Here is a 26,814-nt window from a genome sequence, read left to right as displayed (position 1 = left end):
CAACATCACAAAGCCATGACTTTGTTGTGTATCCTTTATGATTTTATACATAAAAAATCACCCAAATAGTGTGTTTTTCCACAAGTAGCAGTATTCTATACACACTGTTTTGTACTTTACTTATTTTTCACTTACTATAAATTACCGTAATTTATTTAACCAGGCTGTCTCTGAGGAAAATTTATTTTTTCCCCTTCTCTTGCTAATACAAATAATGCTTCAATGAATAATTTTTATATATGTCATCAGCACAGGCACAAAAAATATCTATAGGATCAATTATATGAAGTGGAACTGCAAGGTCAAAAGGGATGTCTTTTGGTAGATACTGCCTAATTGCCATTAAGAATATTTGTATTTAATTTTTTTTCTCATCATCAATAAGTGAGAGTGCCTCTTCCATTGCTCTCTAGATTTCAAGATTTTTTTCAAGAGCTGTGTCCAGTGTTTAGCTGGCTACCCGCTGAGAGTGTCTCTAATCGAGCCTTTGTAAAGTGCTATCATACGTTTTTCTCTTAGGCAATGCCTTTAAATGTTTTTTTCTTTTTTTTTTAAATGTGTTATCTTTTGCAATTGTTTTGTTTCTTGGATTTTATGAGGTTTGTATGGGGAAGATTACATGACTAAGTTATGTCAACCCATGTTCCTTCAGTATGGGAGTGTGAAATATTCGATTTTTAAAGAGATCAGGAGAAAACAATTTGACGTTTACCCTCTCATGATACACTTCAAGGGTAATGTAGTTAACGAATTTGGATCACCTGAGTGATTGAGAACTAAATTCTTACACTTGGCAGTATCTTAACACATTAACTATATTTTTAATTCCAATGATTGAGATGGAAAGCGTGGGACTTTAACTTGTTCCAGGTACTACTACACACCAACTGGTTCAATCATGGACTTGGAAACAGCTCGCTCCCATTCCTACATTACAAGGTTTCACAGAAATTATGGGTACTTTTAAATAAATGGGTAGAAAATGAAGGATTTTGAGGTTAAATGACTAAGTCGAGGTTATTGTATAAACTGGTAAAATAGGAACTATATCAATATTTTAGAGTAAGAGAGAGATCATTTGGTTCAACACTGATTTTGCAGAGAAGTAACTGAGGCCCAGAGGTGCAAGTGATTTAATCAGAATTACCCAGCAAAGTTATGGAAGCAATGGAACCAGAATCCAAGTTTCTTCAGTCCTAGTCCAGAGTGCTTTTCCCTAGAGCAGTGATTCTCAAATTTCAGTTTGCATCAAAGCCACCCATAAAGGTTATTAAGATGCTGCAGATCAGGGGGAAGTTTGTCAGCCAGACGGTGACATCTCTTTCTGAGCATAACACTTAGCAATAAAATGTTAATTCTAATATTTGAGTTCATTGCTTTACTTTACATTCTCTGCTTTACAAACTCTAACAAAAAGCTAGACCTTGTTTTTCAGGTATTTGAAGGAATGAAGATAATGGTGTAAGAGGCCTATAAGGTGTGCCCAAGGATCTCATTCTTCATGACAGTACAAGAATTGCTCAAGAGTTGGTTCCCAACAGACGACGGAGACTACTGTGTTGGGGGGTGGGGAGCAAGGGTTGAAAAACTACCTATTGTATACTATGCTTACTATTTGGGTGATGGGATCAATTGTACTCCAAACCTCACCATCATGCAAAATACCCAGCTAACAAACCTGCACATGTACCCCCTGAATCTACAAAAAAAGGTGAAATTATTTCTTAAAAAGAGTTGTTTCCATGATTTAGCTACCCTCTAGATTTCAAGATTTTCTCAAGAGTTGTGTCCAATGTTTAGTTGGCTACCCACTGGGAATATCTCTAATGCTGGGATCAAATTCTGGTGTTAATACATGATATTATGTTTTGAAAGGTCTTAGTTTTCCTCATTGATATCCACTTCAAAAGTTAGGGTTGTCTTCCAGGCATCCTAATTTCTTCTAATTATCCATTAGGCATCTACCACTCATCAATTTACATAAACCTTCTATGAAGCTGGTTAGATTATCAGTCTATACCAATTCTTTGGGAGTAATGAGTCTCAGAAGTTTGCCAGCCAATATGCAAAGCAGGGCTTCATGTTAGTTGTCTTAAACAGCATTGTTAAGTTTCAAAGAGCTTTCTAGCACTCATGTATTGGAATTTGGTGAATGACATCAAGCTAACAACATACACAAACTTACGTTTATAAACTTTAATGATAGTCCCTTTCAGATTTTGTTTGTTCTATGCTGACGAGGTCTCTCCTTTTGGGTCTGTTTTGGGCATTGAGGTGTTGTGCAAAATCCAGTAGGTTTGGAATCAGATGACTAGGTTTTGAACTCTGGATTTTCCCTTAGTAACTATATGTCCTTGAGAAGCTGGTTAACCTTGCTGATAATCATATGTGTATCTATATGATCACATGTATGTATACGTGTGTGTGTGTGTGTGTGTATATGAATAAAATACCTGCTTGTCAAAGTTGTGGTAATTAATTGGCTTAAATGTGTGAAAGTATCTGACATACTCTAAGGACTTAATAAACCTGTTTTCTTCCTCTCACTTTCTCTTCAATCTTAGTGATTTGTTTTCTGAGACATGGTGATAAAAATTACACAGATTTTGGGGGCAGATGAACCATGGTTTTGTTAAACAAGAGAAAAAATGGGCCAGGCATGGTGGTTCATGCATGTAATCCCAGCCCTTTGGGAGGCTGACGTGGGAGGATTGGCCCAGGCAGAAATGTAAGACCCTATCACTACAAAAAAATTACCTGGGCATGGTGGCACATGCTTGCAGTTCCAGTTACTTGGGAGGGAGAGGTGGGAAGATCACTTGAGCCCAGAAATTTGAGGCTGCAGTGAGCTATGATGGCACCACTGCACTCCAGTCTGGGTGATATAGTGAGACCCTGTCTCTAAAAAAATAAAAACTAAATTAAAAAAATAGAATAGTTTATTTCTAGTCCTCTTGTTGAAAATGCCTACCCACAAGTTCCATTGATTCACTGATCTTGGGGATAAGAAAGTATACAGGCCAATATGCCTTGGGGAATAATCTTTGGCTTCTTTCCTGGTTTAAAATGGGTAGTTGAAATATCATTATTCTGCCTGTATAATTTGGATTAAGTACTGCCCAATGCATTCAAATTGTCAGGGATATTCATAGAAGACCACACACACACACACACACACACACACACACACACACAAAGCAGACTCTCTATTGCCTATATGGTGGGTAGGGATTGTAAACTAGTTCTCTGCTGGCTAAGGAAGTGGAAGGGATTCTACCAATCACAACGTGGTTCCCTCAGAATGTATTACCTTTTGTTGATGTAACCAATAATTCCTCTATCTCATTAATATTATGTTGACTTAATTTATGTTAATTTCATACATTTTCAGAGTTGGAAGAAAACTTAGATACTATTTGATCTAATGTATTAAGAAGATGCATCAATCTGCTGTACATTATCCCTAATAATTGTTTACTCAGCTTTTGTGAACACCTGCATTAATGGAGGAACTTAGCTCCTGGAACGGCCTATTCTATTGTTGGAAAACTCCAATTGTTAGACACATTTTCCTCATATCAAGTATTAATATATCTCCTCACAACTCCCTCCTATTGATTGTAATTTTGCTCCACGGGGAGGAATCAGATTTGCTTAAAAACAAAGAGACTTATACCCAGGCATTTAAAGATCTGTTATAGCTCAATAATAAGACAAACAGCTCAATAAAAGAGGGCAAAAGACTAAACAGACACTTCACATTGGAAGATATACAGATGGCAAACAAACACATGAAAAGATTAGTCATTACAGAAGTGCAAATTAAAAACGACAAGGAGACTCCATTTCATACCTTATGGAATAGAATATAAGAAACTATCACCACCAACAACAAAAACAAACTTACAACACTAAATGATAACGAGGATGTAGAATAACAAGAACTCTCATATATCAATTATAGGAAAGCAAAATGGTAGAACTGCTTTGGAAAATACTTTGGCAGTTTCTTATAAGGTTAATCATCCACTTACCATATGACCCAAGAATCTCACAGCTAGGTATTTACTCAAGAGAAACAAAAATATGTATCTCCACAAAGGCTTGTACATATATATTCTTATATGAATATGAAATACTACTCAGCAATAAAAATAAGGTACTTCATACATACACTGACAGATGAATCTTAAAAATATAGGATGCTAAGTGAAGAAAGCCTAATACAAAAGGCTCCATACTGTATGATTCAATTTATATAACTATGGAAAAGGTAAAACTAAAGGGACAGAAAACACCAGCAGTTGCCAGGGGTGGAGAGTGAGAGGATTTCTTGCGAATGGGGTAAAGGGAATCATTTGGGGTAATATAAATAATCTATAACTGTATAGTGGGTTTTTTTTTTTTTTTTTTTTTTTGAGACAGAGTCTCGCTCTGTTGCCCACGCTGGAGTGCAGTGGCGCAGTATCAGCTCAATGCAAGCTCCGCCTCCCGGGTTCACGCCATTCTCCTGCCTCAGCCTCCTGAGTAGCTGGGACTATAGGCGCCTGCCACCACGCCTGGCTAATTTTTTTTTGTCTTTTAGTAGAGACGGGGTTTCACCGTGTTAACCAGGATGGTCTCGATCTCCTGACCTGGTGATCCGCCTGTCTCGACCTCCCAAAGTCCTGGGATTACAGGCGTGAGCCACCGTGCCTGGCCATAGTGGTGGTTTTTACACTCCTGTTTACTACTGTCAAAACTTATCAACCTGTATACTCAAAAAGGGTGATACTGCATATAAATTGTATCTCAATAAATCTGACAAAAACAAAGATCTAAAAATAGGTCTTTACCTTTGGTGTCTTTTCATCTTAGATTTTTTGACATTTGGCAAAAAAGATGATACATATTTATCTAAGTTGACTTCCCAGTCTAATATTTTTATTTTCCTCAATAATCATACTCAAATGTGTTAGGACTTACAGGCTATAGGATTGAAAACCGTGTTGATAGGTATACAGCTATGGTGGGAAGCAAAATCATAACTCTAAAACCTACCATTGGCTGCACTGTGGCTGATGTTTACACACACACACACACACACACATATATATAATCATTTTGGCTCAATATATGCTCCACCCATCAGCAACCTGATACAAGTGGAGACTGCAAGGTATGTTGGGAAAGGCAAAGGAGGATGGGAGGTCCAGCCCAGCCCACTGGAGAGAGACTTGTTGAAGCATAGGACAGGCAGAGCTTTGAAATGGTACATTTAGATGTAGCTATATCAAAAGTGACTTGTCAAAAAGTAAAGAGAAAAATTCACTTAAAAAATTAAAATATGATGCATACAATAGACATTACCAAACCTCACTCCATCTGTAACTCCGTAGTGACTACTAAGAACTTACCCTAAGTTATCAATTTCTGTATTATTTGCATTTTAAGAAGTTCAAGTACTTTCATAATCAAGAAAAAAAAATAAGCTTCAGTTTTAAGTTGATCATTAATGGTTAAATAGAAAATTGGCAGATAGGAGACAAAACTAATGTGCAGCTCCTACTTGGACAGACAAAACAGCATCTGGAGACTCACATTGTAAACTTTTGCTCCAAGAACCACTGCAAGAACATACCAGGAAAACCAAAAAAAATCACAGACCCTTTGAAAGAAGCAGTTTGCTGCTGCAAATGCCATGAGACAGCTGAAAAACTGAGTTCCCAAAGTATGACAGAGAGAAAAGTCAACCTCCAAACATACATCCCCACTGGGAAACCTGAAAATCCAGACCACCAGAGAAGGATTTAACCTTACCTAGAGCTGAAATGGATTTAGGGAGCCAAGCAAAATATAAAAGTAGAAGAAGCAGTGGGAAGGGCCCTATAGGCACTCATGGTCCGCAGCTCCAGCCCAGGGAAGCCATTCCTGGCTTTATCTCACAGAGGTCCCTGGGGAAGGGAAGGCAACCAGCAAGAATTGTGGAGAGGCCACAGAATGAAAAAACTTCTAGCTGAACTCTGTAATAATTTCAACTGAGCATGAATTTTCTTGAGCAGAAACCTGGCATGGGGGAGTGATCAGGAAGCTCAGATATGAGCACAGAAGCCATAGCTGGCCAGGTGGGCAGGCAGGCAAGGAGGGGTAAGACCTGAGCCCTGCATATTTTCTCACTGGGGAGGCTTGTAGCCTGGGGCAAGATCTCAGCCCTGCTCACCAGCTGCCTGGATATAGATGTGCAGTTGGGAGGTGGGGCAAAGCAGGAATGAGATTGGCCTTGCTGGCTGCATGGAAGCTGGGTGAGGCCTGTCCCTGCTGGCTTTCCCCCACTTCTCTGGCAACTTATTTGATGCAGCAGACAGCCATAATTCCCCTGGGAACGTAACTCCATTGCCTGAGAATCACCGTCCCTCCACCATCTCCCACAGTGGCTGCAGCAAGCCCCACCCAAGGAGAGTTTGAGCTCAGACTCACTTAACCTTGCCCTCACATGATGGTTTTTCTTTAACTGTCCTGGTTGCCAAAGACAAAAGACAAACTCCTGGGAAACCAATGGCACCACCCATCACCTGAAAAACATGAGTACCCATCCTAGTCAATGTAGGGCAAGATTATATACCCTTCTACGACAGCAGAAGGCACTCTCTTCAAAGCACCACCTGCTGGTGGCCAGCCAACTCAAACCATTACAGCAACTCATAACAGAACAACCCTGCTCCAAAGAGGAAAAAACAAGAGCTAATTCCATGTCCTACAACACCGTGGCTAACTAGAGGTCCTGAGTCTGTCCACGTGACAACTTCACTGCTAGCATAACCAGCATTTGAAAAAAACAGCACACTAAACAAAACTATGAGCAAGGACTTCTACAGAGTCCACTTCACTCCCCTGCCACCTCCAGTGGAACAGGTGCTGGAATCCATGACTGGGAGACCTGAAGATGGATCAAGTCACAGGACTCTTTGCAGACATTACCCAGAAACAGCCTGGAGCCTGGTAGCTCCAATGGGAGGCTAGACTCGGAAGAACAATAAGAATCACTGCAGTCTGATTCTCAGGAAGCTGTATCCCCAGAGAAAGAAGGAGAGCACCACATCAAGGGAACACTCTGTGGGACCAAAGAATCTGAAGATCAGCACTTGAGTTCCAAATCTTTCCACTGAAACAGTCTACCCAAATAAGAAGGAACCAGAAAAACGATTCTGGTAATATGACAAAACTAGGTTCTATAATATCACCAAAAGATCACACTAGCTCTCCAGCAATTGATCCAAACCAAGAAGAACTCTCTGAACTGCACATAAAGAATTCAGAAGGTTGATTATTAAGCTACTCAAGGAGGCACCAGAGAAAGGTGAAAACCAGCTTAAAGAAATTAAAAAACAATACAAAATATAGATGAAAAAGTCCAGAGTGAAATAGAGATCATAAAAGACAAACACAACTTCTCGAAATGAAAGATACACTTAAAGAATTACAAAATACACTGGAAAGTTTCAACAATAGAATTGAACAAAGAGAAGAAAAAACTTCAGAGCTCGAAGAGAAGGCTTTCAAATTAAACCAATCTGACAAAGACATAGAAAAAAAATTAAAAAATGAACAAAGCCTTCAAAAAGTTTGAGTTACGTCAAATGTCCAAACATAAGAATAACTGTTGTTCCTGAGAAAAGAAAATCTAAAAGTTTGGACAACTTATTTGAGAGAATTATCGAGAAAAACTTCCCTGATCTGGTCTTTCTACTGATCTAGACATCCGAATACAAGAAGCCAAGAACACATGGGCAATTCATTGCAAAAAGATCATCACCTAGGCATATAGTCATTAGGTTACCTAAAATCAAGATGAAGGAAAGAATCTTAAGAGCTGTGAGGCAGGAGCACCAGGTAACCTATAAAGAAAAACCTAGCAGATTAACAGCAGATTTCTCAGCAGAAACCCTGCAAGCCAGAAGGGATTGGGGTCCTATCCTTGGCCACCTTAAACAAAATAATTGTCTGTCAAGAATTTTGTATCTGGCAAAACTAAGCTTCATAAATGAAGGAGAAATAAAGGCTTTTTCACAAAAACAAATGCTGAGAGAATTTGCCATTACCAAGACAGCTCTACAAGAAATGTTAAAAGGAGCTCTATATCTTGAAACAAAACCTCAAAATACACCAAAATAAAATTTCCTTAAAGTATAAATCCCACAGGACATATTTAAAAAAAAAAAAAAAGTAATGAAAAAGAAAAACAAGGTATTCAGGTAACAACTAGTATAATGAATAGAACATTACTTCACATCTCAATACTAAAGTTGAATGTAAATGGCCTAAATAATCTATTTAGAAGACACAGAATGGCAGAATGGATAAAAATCTACCAACCAAGTATCTCCTGTTTTCAAGAGACTCACCTAAGACATAGGGACTCACATAAACTTAAGGTAAAGGTGTGGAAAAAGATATTCAATGCAAATGGAAACTAAAAGTGAACCAGAGTAGCTATTCTTGTATCAGACAAAACAGACTTTAAAGGAGCAACAGTTTAAAAAAGACAAAGAGAGACATTGTATAATGGTGAAAAATTTAGGGCAACAGGAAAATATAGCAATCCTAAATATATATGCACCTAACACTTGTGCTCCCAAATTTATGAAACAATAACTATTAGACCTAAGAAACAAGATAGATGGCAACACAGCAATAGTGAGGGACTTCAATACTCAACTGACAGCACTAGACTGGTCACCAAGACAGAAAGTCAACAAAGAAACAATGGATTTAAACTATATACCCTACAACAAATGGAATTAACAGATATTTACAGAATATTCTACTGAACTACTGCAGAATATACATTCTTTTCATCAGCACATGGAACATTTTGCAAGATAGATCATATGATAGGACACAAAAAAGTCTCAATAAATTCAAGAAAATTGAAATTATATCAAGTACTCTCACAGACAATAGTGGAATCAAATTGGAACTTAACTCCAAAAGGAACCTTCAAAACTATACAAATACATGGAAATTAAATAATCTGCTCCTGAGTGATCTTTGGATCAACAATAAAATCAAGATGGAAAGGAAAAAATTCTTTGGACTGAATAATAATAGTGACACAACATATCGAAATTTCTGGGATACAGCAAAAGCAGTGCTAAGAGGAAAGTTTGTAACATTAAGCACCTACACCAAAAAGTTTGAAGAGTGCAAACAAACAATCTAAGCTCACACCTCAAGAAACTAGAAAAACAAGAACAAACCAAATCAAACCAAACCAAGTGGAAGAAAAAAAAGTAACAAAGATCAGAGCAGAACTAAATAAAATTGAAACAAAAAATACAAAAGAGAAATGAAACAAAAAGCTGGATATCTGAAAGATAAACAAAATCAATAGACCATTAGCGAGATTAACCAATATAAAAAGAGAGAAGTACAAATAAGCTCAATTAGAAACAAAATAGGAAATATTACAAATGATAGCACAAAAATACAAAAGATCATTGAAGGCTACTATGAATACCTTCATAACCACAAACTAGAAAACCTAGAGAAGATGGATAAATTCCTAGAAATATTCAAGCTTCCTAGATTAAACCAGGAAGAAATAGAATCTCTGAACATACCAATAACAAGTAGCAAGATAGAAAGAGTAATACAAAAAATGCTAACAAAAAGAAATCCAGGACCAGATAAATTCACAGCTGAATTCTATCAGAGATTCAAAGAAGAATTGGTACCACTCCTACTGAAACTATTCAAAAAGACAGAGACAGAGGGAATCCTCCCTAAATCATTCTATAAAGCCAGTATTGTCCTAATACCAAAACCAGGAAAGGACATAACAAAAAAAGAAAACTACAAACCAATATCCCTGATGAATAGAGATGCAAAAATCCTCAACAAAATACTAACAGAATCCAACAGCATATCAAAAAGATAATTCACCATGATCAAGTGGTTTCCTACCAGGGATGAAGGGTTGGTTTTTTTTTTTTTTTTTTTTTAAATTTATTTATTATTATTAAACTTCAAGTTGTAGGGTACATGTGCACAACGTGCAGGTTACACAAATCAATAAATGTGATACACCATATAAATAGAATTAAAAACAAGAATCATATGATTATCTCAATAGACACAGAAAAAGCATCTGATGAAATCCAGCATCCCTTTATGATTAAAACCCTCAGCAAAATCAGTATAGAAGGGACATACATTATGGCAATGAAAGCCATCTATGACAAACCCACAGCCAATATTATACTGAATGGGGAAAAACTGAAAGCATTCCTCCTGAGAACTAGAACAAGACAAGGATGCCCACCTTCTTTTTTTTTTTTTTTTTTTTTTTTTTTGAGACAGTGTTTTGCTCTTGTTGCCCAGGCTGGAGTACAATGGCATGGTCTCAGCTCACTGCAACCTCTGCCTCCCAGGTTCAAGCGATTCTTCTGCCTCAGCCTCCCAGGTAACTGTGAACACAGGCATGCACCACCACGCCAGGATAATTTTGTGTTTTTTGTAGAGACAGGGTTTCTCCATGTTGGTCAGGCTGGTCTCAAACTCCTGACCTCAGGTAATCTGGCAGCCTCGGCCTGCCAAAGTGTTGGGATTACAGGCGTGAGCCACCGTGCCCGGCCGCCCACTTTTACCACTTATAATCAACATAGAATAGGAAGTCCTAGCTAGAGCGATCAGACAAGAGAAAGAAATCGGTAAAGAGAAAATAAAAAATCCAAATCGATAGAGAAATTCAAACTGTTGCTGTTCACCGACGATATGATCGTATACCTAGAAAACCCTAAAGACTCATCCTAAAAGCTCCAGATCTGATCAATGAATGCAGTAGTGTCTGCATACAAAATCAATTTATATAAATCAGTAGCACTGCTATACACCAACAAAGCCCAGGGTGAGAATCAAGTCAAGAACTCAACTCCTTTTACAACAGCTGAAAAAACCAAGAAGTTAGGAATATACCTAACCAAGGAGGTGAAAGACCTCTACAAGGAAAACTACATAACACTGCTGAAAGAAGTCATATAAAAAAGAAGTCATAGATGACACAAACAAGTAGAAACACATCCCATGCTGACGGATGGGTAGAATCAATATTGTGAAAATGACCATACTGACAAAAGCAATCTACAGATTCAATGCAATTCCCATCAAAATATCATCATTATTCTTCACAGAGCTAGAAAAAAAAAATCCTGAAATTCGTATGAAACCAAAAAAGAGCCCGCATAGCCAAAGAAAGACTAAGCAAAGAGAAGAAATCTGGAGGTATCACATTACCCAACTTCAAAGTATACTACCAGGCTACAGTCAACAAAACAGCATGGCACTTGTATAAAAACAGGCACACAGACCAATGGAACAGAATAGAGAACCCAGAAATAAAGCCAAATACTGACAGTCAACTGATCTTTGACGAAGAAAACAAAACACAAAATGGGGAAAGGACACCCGATTAAACAAATGGTGCTGGGATAGTTGGCAAGCCACATGTAGAAGAATGAAAGTGAAGCCTCATCTCTCACTGTATACAAAAATCAATTCAAGATGGATCAAAGACTTAAACTAAGACCTGAAATCATAAAAATTCCAGAAAACAACATGGGAAAAACTCTTCTAGACTTTGATTTAGGCAAAGAGCTCATGACCCAGAACCCAAAAGCAAACACAACAAAAACAGAGATAAATAGATTGGACTGAAACTAAAATTCTTCTGCACAGCAAAATAAATATTCAGCGAAGTAAACAGAAAATCCAAAGAATGGGAAAAATGTTCTTAAACTATGCATCTGATAAGGGACTAATATCCAGAATCTACAAGGAACTCAAACAAATCAGCAAGAAAAAACAAATAATCCCATTAAAAAGTGAGCTAAAGGCCGGGCGCGGTGGCTCAAGCCTGTAATCCCAGCACTTTGGGAGGCGGAGACGGGCGGATCACGAGGTCAGGAGATCAAGACCATCCTGGCTAACACGGTGAAACCCCATCTCTACTAAAAAATACAAAAAAACTAGTGGGCGAGGCGGCGGGCGCCTGTAGTCCCAGCTACTCGGGAGGCTGAGGCAGGAGAATGGCGTGAACCCGGGAGGCGGAGCTTGCAGTGAGCCGAGATCGTGCCACTGCACTCCAGCGTGGGCAACAGAGCGAGACTCCATCTCAAAAAAAAAAAAAAAAAAAAAAAAAAAAAAAAAAAAAAAAAAAAAAAGTGAGCTAAAGACATGAATAGACAATTTTAAAAAGAAGATATACAAATGACCAACAAACATGAAAAAATGCTCAACATTACTAATGATCAGGGAAATGGAAGTCAAAACACAATAAGATATCACCTTATTCCTGCAAAAATGGCCATAATTTAAAAATCAAAAAACAATAAATGGCATGAATGTGGTAAAAAGGGAACACTTTTACACTGCTAATGGGAAGGTAAACTATTACAACCACTATGGAAAACATTACGGAGATTCCCTAAAGAACTGAAAGATCTACCATTTGACTCAGCAATCCCACTACTATGTATCTTTGGTTTAAAATAAAAGAATAAAATAAGTCATTATATGAAAAAGACACTTGCACATGTATGTTTATAGCAGCACAATTCACAATTGCAAAAATATGAAACCAGCCTAAATGCTCATCAGCCAATGAGTGGATAAAGAAAATGTGGTGTATACATACCATGGAATAATACTTAGACATTAAAATAAAAGAATGGCATTTTGAGCAATCTGGATGGAGTTGGAGACCATTATTCTAAGTGAAGTGTCTCAGAAATAGAAAACCAAACATCATATGTTTTCAGTTATAAGTGGGAGCTAAGTTATGAAGATGCAAATGCATTAAGAATGGACTCCGGGGATTTAGGGGAAGGATGGGAGTGGGGTGAGGGATAAAAGGCTACGCACTGGGTTCAGTGTACAGTTTGGGTGATGAGTGCACCAAAATCTCAAAAATCACAGCTAAAGTACTTATCTATGTAACCAAACACCACCTGTTCCCCCAAAACTACTGGAATAATAATAACAATATATGATTAAATAAATCTAGTATACCCATACTATGAAATACTCTGAGATCATTTAAAAATGAAATATATTTGTATATAGTAACATGGAAATACATTTATGATATATTCTTAAGTAAAAAATATAGTTTTGAAAAAATAGGCACAACATCACTCAATTAAAATAAACAACCAAGTCTATATAAATATACACATTTATACTTATATGTTTCTATGTGAATGCAAAGAAAAAGATCTCAAATACAAATAAAATTAAATATAGCAGTTGTCTATGAATAGTGATAGAGGAGGCAGTGTAAAGATAATTGGAAATTTTCATTTTCTAGATTTCTATATTGTTTGACTTTTCAATAAATATTTTTGTAACAAAAATATCAATATTTAAACGCCTTTTAGAAGTGGGTTAGCATCTAAGGGAGGCTTTTATCTGATCTCTAAACTTTAATTATAAAGTAATTTTACAATAATAAATATAAAATATTATTGAGAGCGCTGAGATACGTAATAAAAACCAACCTGAAGATTTCCTATACATTCTGAAGGTGAGTCTAAAAGATCATACTGTAGCCCAGACATTTTACTCTCAGTGCCCTCACACCTTCCTGATGTTTAATATATTACCAATAAATTAAGGTTAGCATAATTGAGAATCTGACACAAAGCAGATCTTTCTTTTATTTTTAAACTTTTATTTTAGGCTCAGGGGCACATGTGAAGGTTTCTTATATAGGTAAACTTGTGCCACTGGGGTTTGTTGTATAGATTATTTTGTCACCCAGGTATTATTAATCTTAGTACCCAATAGTTATTTTTTTCTGTTCCTCTGCCTCCTGCCACCCTCCATCCTCAAGTAGACCCCAGTGTCTGTTGTTCTCTTCTTCATGGTTCATGAGCTCTCATCGTTTAGCTCCCACTTATAAGTGAGAACATGCAGTATTTGGTTTTCTGTTCCTGTGTTAGTTTGGTAAAGATAATAGCCTCCAGCCCCATCCATGCTGCCACGAAAGACATGATCTCATTCTTTTCTATGGCTGCACAGTACTTCATGGTGTGTATGTACCAGATTTTATTTATCCAATCTGTCACTGATGGGCATTTAGGTTGATTCCACATCTTTGCTATTGTGAATAATGCTGCAATGATCACTTGCCTGCATGTGTCTTTATGGTAAAATGATTTATATTACTCGGGGAATATACACCCAGTAATGGGATTGCTGGGTCGAATGGTATTTCTGTTTTTAGGTCTTTGAGGAATCACCACGCTGTCTTCCACAGTTGTTGAACTAATTTACACTCCCACCAACAGTGTGTAAGTGTTCCCTTTTCTCCACAATCTCACCAGCATCTATTATTTTTTGACTTTTTAATAGTAGCCATTCTGAGATGGTATCTCATGGTGGTTTTGATTTGTATTTCTGTAATGATCAGTGATATTGAGCTTTTATTCACATTTGTTGGCCACATGTATGTCTTCTTTTGAAATTGTCTGTTCATGCCCTTTGCCCACTTTTTAATGGGTTTATTTGATGTTCTCCTGTAAATTTAAGTTCTTTATAGCTGGTGGATATTAGACTTTTTTCAAGTGAATAGTTTGCAAAAATTTTCTTCCATTCTGTAGGTTGTCTCCCATTCTGTAGGTTGTTTACTCTGTCGATAGTTTCTTTTGCTGTGCAGAAGCTCTTCAGTTTAATTAGATCCCATTTGTCAATTTTTACTTTTGTTAGAAGCGATATTTCTACACTTTGGATTTTCAAATGGAAACCTAATATTCTTATATCAGTTTGCTAGGGCTGCCATAATAAAGTGACACAGACTGGGTCTCTAAACGGCAGAAATTTATTGTCTCACAATTCTGGAGGCTAGAAGTTCAAGATAAAAGTGTCAGCAGGACTGGCCACTTTGAAGGCCTCTCTTCTTGGCATATAGATAGTCATCTTCTCCCTGTGTCTTCACATGGTCTTCCTTCTGTACCTATGTGTATCCAGATTTCCTTTCCCTATAAGGACATCAGACTGGATTATGGCCCACCCTAGTTGACCTCATTTTAACTTAACTACCTCTTTAAAGGCCTTATACAAATAGTCACATTCTGAAGTTCTAAAAGTAAGGGCTTAAACAGATGAATTTTGAGGGGACACAAGTTGACCCATAACAGTTCTGTTATTTAGAAATTACATCTATTTCTGAAAAGGTAAATAATGACAACCATTTTATGAATGAAATCAGAAAATTTAGTATGCAAAACATTTAAAATGCAAATTAATTATTAGATGAGTTGAACTTTTGTTTAAAATGATTAATGGACCTTTTTACAGAACAGCAACTGTGGGCAATGCATTACTCTTGATTGTATGTGCATCGTCTGATGGATCATGCCTAAAGTTCATCTCATTCCTAAATTTATCTCTTAATCATCACCTCATCCCTGGACTCTACTAAATCCCTAAGCTCCAGATCATCCCAGATTTTTACTTCAAGGGTAGAGGAGGGAAGATTTCCCAGTCATGATCTTCAAAATATGGATAGTACGATGCTGAATGAAATCATCTATGCAATATACTTATGAAAGCAAAATAAATACATTATTATCATGTTTTTAAAAGTATGATCTATGGGAAAACATATGAACTCACATATTTTAAAAAGATCTAGTATTTGATGGCACAACAGGGTGACAACAGTCAACAATATTTTATTATATATTTAAAAATAAATGGTATAACTGGAATATTTATAATACAAAGAAATAATAAATCTTTGAAAGTGATGGATATCCCATTTACCCTGATGTGATTATTACACATTGTATGCCCATATCAAAATATCTCATGTACCCCCTAAATATATACACCTACTATCTATCCACAAAAATTAAAAAAGCAAAAAAAGAATATCTGAATCCTGCGAAACCAAGGCAGATTATATATATAGATGTGTGTGTATATATATACACACACACACACATAAAAATAATATTCAGGACTGTGATTCAGATGACCTGAAGTTTAGTCCTTTCTGTGCAGGAGAATCAGCATAACTAGGTCAATATATTTTACTTCTTTGGTTCTCAATTGTTCTCCCTATAAAATACAAATGTATGGATTTTGACAATCTATTCACAAAAGTAGTCATAAGGAATTATAATCCTGAAATATGTTATGCTTCTTAGAAGAAAGATCTTCCAGATCCTCTCCAATGTTAATAACAATAATAATAATCATCATAATACTATTAACTATTATTTTGTATTTATCATGTGTCAGGCACTATACCAAGAGATTTACACACATAATCTCATTAGTCCTCAAAATAACCATGAAAGGTCACAGAGGAAGAAAGTGAAATTTAGGGAAGTTCCCCAAGATCACATATACAGTAAGTGGCAAAGTCAATACTTGAGCCAAGGTAGATCTAACACCAAAGTCTGGTTATTTGCTACTGATACGATGCTTTTTAACAGTGCATTAGAGAGTGAAATTTATCAGGAATTGTATTAGTTTCCTAGGGCTGTGGTAATAAATGACCACAAGCTGGGTGGCTTAAAATAACAGAAATTTATTCTCTCAGAGTTCTGGAAGCTAGAAGTCTGAAATCAAGGTGTAGGCAGGGCCATACGTTTGCTGAAATGCCCAGGGGAGTATCCTTCTTTGCCTCTTCCTAGTTTCTGGAGGTTGCTGGCAATCCATAGTATTATTTGGCTTGTGGCAGCATAACTCCAGCCTCTGTCTCCATTTTCATATGGCTGTCCTCTCTCTGTATGTGTCTGTGTATGCAAATTTCCCTCTTCATATAACGATACCAATTACTGTATTAGGGCTCACTTGAATCCAGTATGGCCTTATCTTAACTTGATTACATCTGAAAAGACCCTCTTTCCAAATAAGGTCACATTTACGAGTTCCAGGTGGATGTGAATTTTAGGGAGACACTCTACAACCCAGTACAGGAATTATTAAGTAGATAAGAAATGGGAAAACTTTTGCAGTATGTTTGACTATGGTTTTCTCAAGCTTTGGAGACTGAAAGATTATGTTATTTGAGGCTTTAATTTCACTGCTTTTTGTTTTCTTTGCCAATGCCAAATAATGTTCCTACCAGCAGTCATATACTGCATTGTATTTTACTTTAATAGTGCAGTATAATTTGAAACCTATTACACAGAATTGTGAAAATATAATTTCAAGATGAGCAACTGTGGGCAATGCATTATTCTTGATTATATGTGAATCGTCTGATGGATCATGTCTAATGTTCATCTCATTCCTAAATTCATCTCTTAATCATCACCCCATCCCTAGACTCTAAGCTCCAGATCATCCCAGATCTGTCACAGATCCACAGGGTTAGAAGGGACCCCAGATAGTCATTAGACTATGAATCTGTTTCTGGTCAAGTCTCACTGGCTTATGCCATTATTCCTATTATGGTACAGTATCATCTAAGCCTCCACTCAATTTGTCTTGAAAATGTATTGTGGAAAATATTTGTATATAATTATTAAATATTTTATTCAGAAGATGATCTCTGACCTTAAGGGCCATGCATAAGAATAAGAGGCAACTCAAGACTTGCTCTAATGTTGTAATAATAGTAGGAAACATGTACTGAATCACCAGTATGTTCTGTTTACCACTGTTCTAAGTGCTCTACATACATTTACTCATTATATTTTCACAATTCTGTGTAATAGGTAGTATTATTTTTATTCTATACATGAATAAAATGAGCACAAAGCGGTAAAATAATTTACTAGGAAATAGCAGAGCCAGGATTTGAATTCAGACAGTCTAGCTACAGAACTCACACTTTTGTATACTATGGTCTACTGTCTTCCAACCACTCTGCTCTCTTGCCTCTGTAGCCAATGCCATTGTTGGATGAATAACAGCAAATTGGAGCTTTAAAACAGCATATGGATTAAGAAAATGTGGCACATATACACCATGGAATACTATGCAGCCATAAAAAAGGATGAGTTTGTGTCCTTTGTAGGGACATGGATGCAGCTGGAAACCAGCATTCTTAGCAAACTATCACAAGAACAGAAAACCAAACACCGCATGTTCTCACTCATAGGTGGGAACTGAACAATGAGATCACTTGGACTCGGGAAGGGGAACATCACACACCGGGGCCTATCATGGGGAGGGGGGAGGGGGGAGGGATTGCACTGGGAGTTATACCTGATGTAAATGACGAGTTGATGGGTGCAGCACACCAACATGGCACAAGTATACATATGTAACAAACCTGCACGTTGTGCACATGTACCCTGCAACTTAAAGTATAATAATAATAAATAAATTTAAAAAAAAAACAGCATAATATGAATGCTAGGTAGGTTAACGAATTATAACAATTAATTTCCCTGAAGTGAGAATTAAAACTGGCTATATAAAGTGGCTACATAAACACTCACAGTTATTACTGATAAAATCATGTAAAGCTAAAGGTTTATTAAGATTAATGATTAGCTTACACCTTTTAAAATGGAAAATGCCACAATCTCTTTAGAAAGGTAGTATATTTTGCAGGTCAAGCCAAGATGGTGGTGAGGAGCAGAGAAGAGCACAATAAATATACTGGAACTGTGATAGTGAAGGAGTTACCCTTTAAAGTCTCTTCTGGGGCCTTTACTCCATGCCTTAAAGAGGAGATGGATTGGGCAGAAAGGCAACATACCTAGGACAACAGTGTTGAACACAGACAGCCTAGGGTCACTATGTCAGAGTGCTTACCTGTGTCCTTCTCTGTCATAAATCCTGATAATTTCCAATTTTTGTCCTACAGCCAAAGGGGACACCGAAAATGTTCTTCTCTATCTCTGGGTAAGCTTCCTGAAAATCATCATTCTAAACTTTCTCCTCACCTAAGTGTATTCCTGGGAAAATTGCTGTGTATAGGCTTTTATGTTATTTACTTTCAGATGAAAATAAGGACACAGTCCTGATCAATACAATTTACAACATCCTCTTACCTTTTTCTGCTGGGCTCAAAACAGTCACTGTGAAGAGAGAGGAGAGAGAGAGAAAGAGAGAGAGAGAGAGACAGAGAGAGAGAGAGATGGATGAGAGAGAGAGAGAGAGAGAGAGAGAAATTAGTTATATTTAAAAAGTCTTGTCTAATTCATTTTCCACAGCATCATTTGAGTAATTTATATAATAGTACTTTAGGAAACCACTAGCCAAAGATGAGGGAAGGCAAGGGTGATTACATTCCATCCTTTGCTATCTTCCTTTGTCTTAAACCTTCAGCAAGGCTTTCAATCATGAGAAGCTGTTTAACCAAGATGATTTTCAATGTTTCTTTCTCCATTGGGCTCTAATAAGCCAAGTAGAGATCCAGCAATAAAAGGCCTATGTAAACGTGATTTCTTTGAACAAACAAAAGATGGTTTTCATACAAAATGATCAACAGTTAAGGATCAGAAAAATAGGGAAAAAGTCCAAACAGAGAATGAGACTAGATTCTAGGAGCTATTTCTTCAGGCCTTTCATTAGTCATACTTTCTTTTTTTCTTCACATATAGGTCTATTTTATTGAGTCTTTAAAAATCTCCTTTTAATGATTACTTGAATGGATTTGTTACTACAGTTACATTTCATCTGTGTTAAAAATCTGACCAGACAATGTTTTTCTTTTTTCTAATGAGTCCGCCTGAAGATTGATATCAACTCCTCGTTGTTGTTGTTTTCCAGTTAAACAATCAATACTGGTTAAGAGTGCTTAAAAGAGGCACATACTCTACTTTCCCAATACAAACTGAAGTGGAAAAGAAGCATTGATCAGTCAACCTGGGACTTCATGATTTTGTACATACATGCTGCATGACTGCATTGGTTCCACTAGGCCCTGAATCAAGCTAGTAACATTTCTTTTTAAAAAACTTTAAAATGAAGTGAGAGAGAAAGCAGAGTTGCTTGGAGACCAATATTAATAAGGAGTAGCTGATAAATTGCTGTTTGGTATGTTTCCTATCCCTGGCTGAACACTAAACAAGAAGTGGAGGTCCTAACTCCCATTTGTTGGCTACTTACTAAAGTACTGTGGGTGAGGGAAGATTACTTAGTACTTGTAGATAGTGAGATGAGACATGTGTATACAAAAGGAGTGGCAACTGGTGAATTTTCCAGATGGGGAACAGCTCTCTGTAAATAACTGCAGAACTTTTAAGTACAAAAGGGATTGGTTTATATGATCCAAGAGCAGAGGGCAGAAATAGAACCAATAGCTTAAAGCTGCAGGTTAACACATTTTAGCTCAGTATTAGAAAAAATAATGACAACGATAATGACAATGACAATGGCTAGCAGCCTTGGGAAAAAGTGTTTCCCATTACATACACTCAGAAATGTTGTAGAGGACATTCAGACACTAGTTTGGCAGTGCAATTGACTTGTAAAGTCTTTATTACCTCTGAAATTGTGTAGGAAGTAAGTCTAAGGGAAAAATATATTGTTTTGCAAACTTCCCTTTTGGAAATTACATACTTTTGAGGACAAAAGGGCATCTATTCTAAAAGATGTGGCACTTATCTTGGTACTTCTGCCTTTCCTGTATTTTTTCTAATAATGCCTTTTGCACTATTAAAGAAAAAGGCTAGAATATTTCAGTCATATTTAAAATGAAAATGTTACAAGAGTCACAACAAACTTTTACAAAATGAATCTTTTATCACAAATCTCATGGGTAAGTGTACATTTAGTCATTCTATGGGCAACTAGGCATGCAGATTTTAGAGTGATGTGGTGATACTGTAATTACACACCTGCTCTGTTTCTTTAAGTTTCATTCACTACTAGGGGTTAAATGATTGGAGTTATCATCAAATAGCTTTTTGCACTGTCTCTCCTTTTTTCTTTCATTATTTACTGATTCTTTGCAAGTAGGTATGGAGAAAAGTTAAGGAAGAGGGGTGTATATGGAATAGTTTTTCATCACAGACAACTGGTGTTAAAACCAAAGCATAGTTTATAATTTCCTTTAAATAGATGCATATTGTAGGGTTCACAGAAGTACACAAATAGAAAAAGCCTAATTTGGGGCTAGATGGAAATGGTCAACAATTGTAGAAAGGACACTGAAGAAACTCTATAGCAGTGCCATCCAATAGAAATGATGTGAGCCAGGTAGTTTAAATTTTCTAGTAGGAACATTTTTTAAAAAGTTAAAGAATGCCAAGTGAACTTAATTTAAAAAAAAATGTATTTTACTGATATATCAAAATATTTTCATTTCAACATGTTATCTACATAAAAATTTTTGTGATAGTTTATATTCTTTTTTTCACTAAGTTTGGGAATGCTGGTGTATATTCTATGCTTCCAGAACATCTGAATCCAGATGACACATTTCAAGTGTTTAATAGCTGCATGTGGCTAGTGGCTACAGAATTAGTGGAGTTCAAAAGGGACTTGTGAAAGGAGAGTATGAAGTTTGGAAATATCCAGTGAGATGAGTGCTCACTTACAACATGAAGTTCTTTTTTAATCAATGACATGTTTGGGAAGGGAGTTTATTATAATGATGTACAGCATATACTTTGGCATGTATTCATATTTTGGCTCTTGACACTTATTCTGTGACCTTGGTCAAGTTAATTAATCACGTGTGCCTCAGTTTCCTCATCTGTAAAACGAAGATAAAATTGTTTATGTTATCAGATTGTTACAAGGATTAAGTAATAAAATACGTGTAAAGCACTTGGGTGCTTTGCACATAAGTACTTAATTATTGTTAGCAATGTATTATCATTTTTCTACAAAAATAAATTGTTTAGTCAGGTTACATTTTACAATAAGTTTAGGACAAAACAAGTCTGACTTTTTAAAAATGTTATGGTTCCCAGAGTTATATATGATGGTTTTAAAATAATTTATTCAGTGTCAAAATGAATAACTTTGATTCCCCCCACTTTTTCTCTTAGATGTTTCTTAGATTCTACGTTAGGAGAGGGAAGAATTTGAAACAGGGAACTGAGACACATTTCTGAGTGTTTTCTGTTGAAAGTAAGCTAATCAGTTAGTCTTTATTTACTACTTTGAAAAAGTTACTCACACCAGCCACTCATTCACTTTTAAGGCAGTTCTTCTCAAACCTGGATGATCGTAATACTTACTTAGGAAGCATAATAAAAATATAGATGGGCTCTCTTCACATAGCATAGCAAGTCTTTGGGTGGAGGTGCAGAAATTTGTATTTGAAAACCTCAGCCGGTTTAAAACCTGAGTTAGGTTTTAAAACCATTGGAGTTACATTAGGAGTTTGTTACAACAAGTTACTAGTCAGGTGTGATACATTTAACTGTTTGTCAATATGAATGACATAAAACTATTTTAGATGTGCTAAACCCATGATTCCTATAGGCTTGAATGGATACTTTTACTTCTACAGAAACTTGGTTTCTAGAAAATGGTTTCTTCTGGTTTTTTTTCTGCCTAATCAGTTTCTATTTCTTCTCTCTTTGAAGAATTTCTACCTTTTGAGTAGAATTTTATTATAGATATTTCATTTTTCAGTCTCAGAATGGATACTATTGGGCACCAAAACTGAGAGTACTCCAGACTTATATCCCTCCTCAAAAGCAACTAATGAGCTGGCAAAAACTGTCAGAATAAACTTTTGCAGAACTCTGGAATCTAGTAAAATTGTTACAATAACCAGAGAGGAAGACTTGGTGAAGAAAAGAACCAATGCTTTGTCATAAGAGATACTGTGACATTTTAAATTGGCTGCCTACCATCCTCCACATCCCAGATCAGCAGAGACAGTGAGGACAGCTGCCTACACTCTACTATACACAATGATAGAGCCTACACTCTAATATCAGCCTATATCCTAACATACTAATATACACATAACGGGGCTTCCAAAGTGAGAGTAAAGAGAGGAAAAACAGAAAGAGTATTTGAAAAAATGATGGCTAAAAAACTTCATACATTTGGTAAAAAATATGAATCTAAACATCCAAGAAGTGCAATGAACTCCACATAGAATAAACTAAAAGATATCCACAATCAGACATATTATAGTCAAATTGCCAAAAAACAGAGAGAAAACTTTGAAAGCAGGGAAAGTGACTTTTTATATACAAAAAAAACAGTAAGACGAACAGCTGATTTCTCTTAAGAACCCACAGAGGCTAGAAGGCAGTGAAATGTCATATTTAAATTGCTGAAAGAAAAAGAAAAACATCTGTCAACATATATCCAGAATTCTATGTCCAGCAACACTATACTCCAAAGAATGAAAGCAAAAACAAGATGTTGCCAGATAAACAAAAACTGAGGGAGCTGATCACTAGTAGAACTGCCCTTCAAGAAATACCAAAGGGCATTCTCTAGAAAAACTGAAAGGGCACTCATTATAACCCAAGCTATACAAAAAAATGGGAACACTGGCAAAGGTAACTACATAGGTAGCTACAAAAGCAAGTAAAACTGTGTTTTAGGTTTTTTTAAAAACTCTTTTTACTATCCAAAATATGCAAAAATGCATAAAACAACAATGATCAATCTATGTTAAGGAGTATACAACGTATAAAGATGTAATTTGAGGTGCTGACGAGTTGATTGGTGCAGCACAGCAACATGGCACAAGGATACATATGTAACAAACCTGCACGTTATGCACATGTACCCTAGAACTGTAAAGGGATGGCTTTTGTATACTATTAAATTAAGTTGGTATTCAACAGGATTGTTCCAAGATGGCCAAATAGGAACAGCTCTAGTCTACAGACCCCAGCGTGAGCAACGCAGATGGGTGACTTCTGCATTTCCAACTGAGGTACTGGGTTCATCTCATTGGGACTGGTTGGACAGTGGGTGCGGCCCAAGGAATGTGAGCCAAAGCAGGGCAGGGCATTGCCTCACCCAGGAAGCACAAGGGGTCCGGGAATTCCCTTTCCTAGCCAAAGGAAGTCATGACAGATGGTATCTGGAAAATCGGGACACTCCCACCGTAATACTGCGCTTTTCCAATGGTCTTAACAAATGGAACACCAGGAGATTATATCCCGTGCCTGGCTCAGTGGGTCCCACACCCGTGGAGCCTTGCTCACTACTAGCACAGCAGTCCGAGATCTAACTGCAAGGCGGCAGCAACACTAACAAATAAGAAAAGAGAGAAGAATCAAATAGACACAATGAAAAAATGATAAAGGGAATATCACCACTGATCCCACAGAAATACAAACTACCATCAGAGAATACTATAAACACTTCTACACAAATAAACTAGAAAATCTAGAAGAAATGGATAAATTCCTGGACACATACACCCTCCCAAGACTAAACCAGGAAGAAGTTGAATCCGTGAATAGACCAATAACAGGCTCTGAAATTGAGGCAATAATTAATAGCCTACCAACTAAAAAAACTCCAGGACCAGATGGATTCACAGCTGAATTCTACCAAAGGTACAAAGAGGAGCTGGTACCATTCCTTCTGAAACTATTCCAATCAATAGAAAAAGAGGGAATCCTCCCTAACTCATTTCATGAGGCTAGCATCATCCTGATACCAAAGCCTGGCAGAGACACAACAAAAAAAGAGAATTTTAGAGCAATATCCCTGATGAACATCGATGCAAAAATCCTCAATAAAATACTGGCAAACCGAATCCAGCAGCACATCAAAAAGCTTATCCACCAAGATCGACTTAGCTTCATCCCTGGGATGCAAGGATGGTTCAACAAATGCAAAACAATAAATGTAATCCAGCATATAAACAGATCCAAAGACAAAAACCACATGATTATCTCAATAGATGCAGAAAAGGCCTTTGACAAAATTCAGCAGTCCTTCATGCTAAAAACTCTCAATAAACTAGGTATTGATGGAAAGTATCTCAAAATAATAAGAGCTATTTATGACAAACCCACAGCCAATATCATACTGAATGGGCAAAAACTGGAAAAATTCCCTTTGAAAACTGGCACAAGACAGGGATGCCCTCTCTCACCACTCCTATTCAACATAGTGTTGGAAGTTCTGGCTAGGGCAATCAGGCAAGAGAAAGAAATCAAGGGGATTCAGTTAGGAAAAGAAGAAGTCAAATTGTCCCTCTTTGCAGATGACATGATTGTATATTTAGAAAACCCCATTGTCTCAGCCCAAAATCTCCTTAAGCTGATAAGCAACTTCAGCAAAGTCTCAGGATACAAAATTAATGTGCAAAAATCACTAGCATTTCTATACACTAATAATAGACAAACAGAGAGCCAAATCATGAGTGAACTCCCATTCACAATTGCTTCAAAGAGAATAAAATACCTAGGAATCCAACTTACAAGGGACATGAAGGACCTCTTCAAGGACAATTACAAACCACTGCTCAACAAAATAAAAGAGGACACAAAACAATGGAAGAACATCCCATGCTCATGGATAGGAAGAATCAATATTGTGAAAACGGCTATACTGACCACGGTAATTTATAGATTCAATGCCATCCCCATCAAGTTACCAATGACTTTCTTCACATAATTGGAAAAAAACTTCTTTAATGTTCAAATGAAACCAAAAAAAAAGTCCACATTGCCAAGACAATCCTAAGCCAAAAGAACAAAGCTGGAGGCATCATGCTACCTGACTTCAAACTATACTGCAAGGCTACAGTAGCCAAAACAGCATGGTACTGTTACAAAAACAGAGATATAGAACAATGGAACAGAACAGAGGCCTCAGAGGTCACACATCTGTAACCATCTGATCTTTGGCAAACCTGATAAAAACAAGAAATGGGGAAAGGATTCCCTATTTAATAAATGGTGCTGGGAAAACTGGCTAGCCATATGTAGAAAGCTGAAACTGGATCCTTTCCTTACACCTTGTACAAAAATTAATTCAAGATGGATTAAAGACTTAAATGTTAGACCTAAAACCATAAAAACCCTAGAAGAAAACCTAGGCAATACCATTCAGGACATAGTCATGGACAAGGAGTTCATGACTAAAACACCAAAAGCAATGGCAACAAAAGCCAAAACAGACAAATAGGATCTAATTAAACCAAAGAGTTTCTGCACAGCAAAAGAAACTACCATCAGAGTGAACAGGCAACCTACAGAATGGGAGAAAATGTTTGCAATCTACCAATCTGACAAAGGGCTGATATCCAGAATCTACAAATAACTTAAACAAATTTACAGGAAAAAAATCAAACAACCCCATCAAAAAGTGAGCAAAGGATATGAACAGATACTTCTCAAAGAAGACGTTTATGCAACCAACAGACACATGAAAAAATTCTCATCATCACTGGCCATCAGAGAAATGCAAATCAAAACCACAATGAGATACCATCTCACACCAGTTAGAATGGCGATCATTAAAAAGTCAGGAAAAAACATGCTGAAAGGATGTGGAGAAATAGGAACTGTTGGTGGGAGTGTAAACTAGCTCAACCATTGTGGAAGATAGTGTGGTGATTCCTCAAGGATCTAGAACCAGAAATACCATTTGACCCAGCAATCCCATTACTGAGTATATACCCAAAGGATTATAAATCATGTTAATATAAAGACACATGCACATGTATGTTTATCGTGGCACTATTCACAATAGCAAAAACTTGGAACCAACCCAAATGTCCATCAACGACAGACTGGATTAAGAAAATGTGGCACATATACACCATGGAATACTATGCAGTCATAAAAAAAAAGGGATGCGTTCACGTCCTTTGTAGGGACATGGATGAAGCTGGAAACCATCATTCTGAGCAAACTATCACAAGGACAGAAAACCTAACAGTGCATGTTCTCACTCATTGGTAGGAATTGAACAATGAGA

General features: G+C 36.8%; 1 protein-coding gene across 3 annotated transcripts in view; it reads right to left on the bottom strand.

The window, feature by feature from the left end:
* Positions 1–26,814, bottom strand: part of ZDHHC15 (zDHHC palmitoyltransferase 15) — a 204,858-nt gene that overhangs the window by 157,368 nt on the left and 20,676 nt on the right. For 2 of the 3 annotated variants that reach the window (XM_037989509.2, XM_007992113.3), the window contains exon 2: positions 18,996–19,022. The exons of the other annotated variant lie outside the window; for it this stretch is intronic. In XM_037989509.2, coding sequence (XP_037845437.1) covers positions 18,996–19,022 — 27 coding nt within the window. The remainder of the gene's footprint in view (positions 1–18,995; positions 19,023–26,814) is intronic. 3 annotated transcript variants of the gene reach the window in all.

The sequence above is a fragment of the Chlorocebus sabaeus genome, chromosome X, assembly GCF_047675955.1.
Source record: "Chlorocebus sabaeus isolate Y175 chromosome X, mChlSab1.0.hap1, whole genome shotgun sequence".
Taxonomy (NCBI): Eukaryota; Metazoa; Chordata; class Mammalia; order Primates; family Cercopithecidae; genus Chlorocebus; species Chlorocebus sabaeus.
Note: the sequence above shows the minus strand (reverse complement) of the source record. Positions and strands in the feature narration are given on the sequence as shown.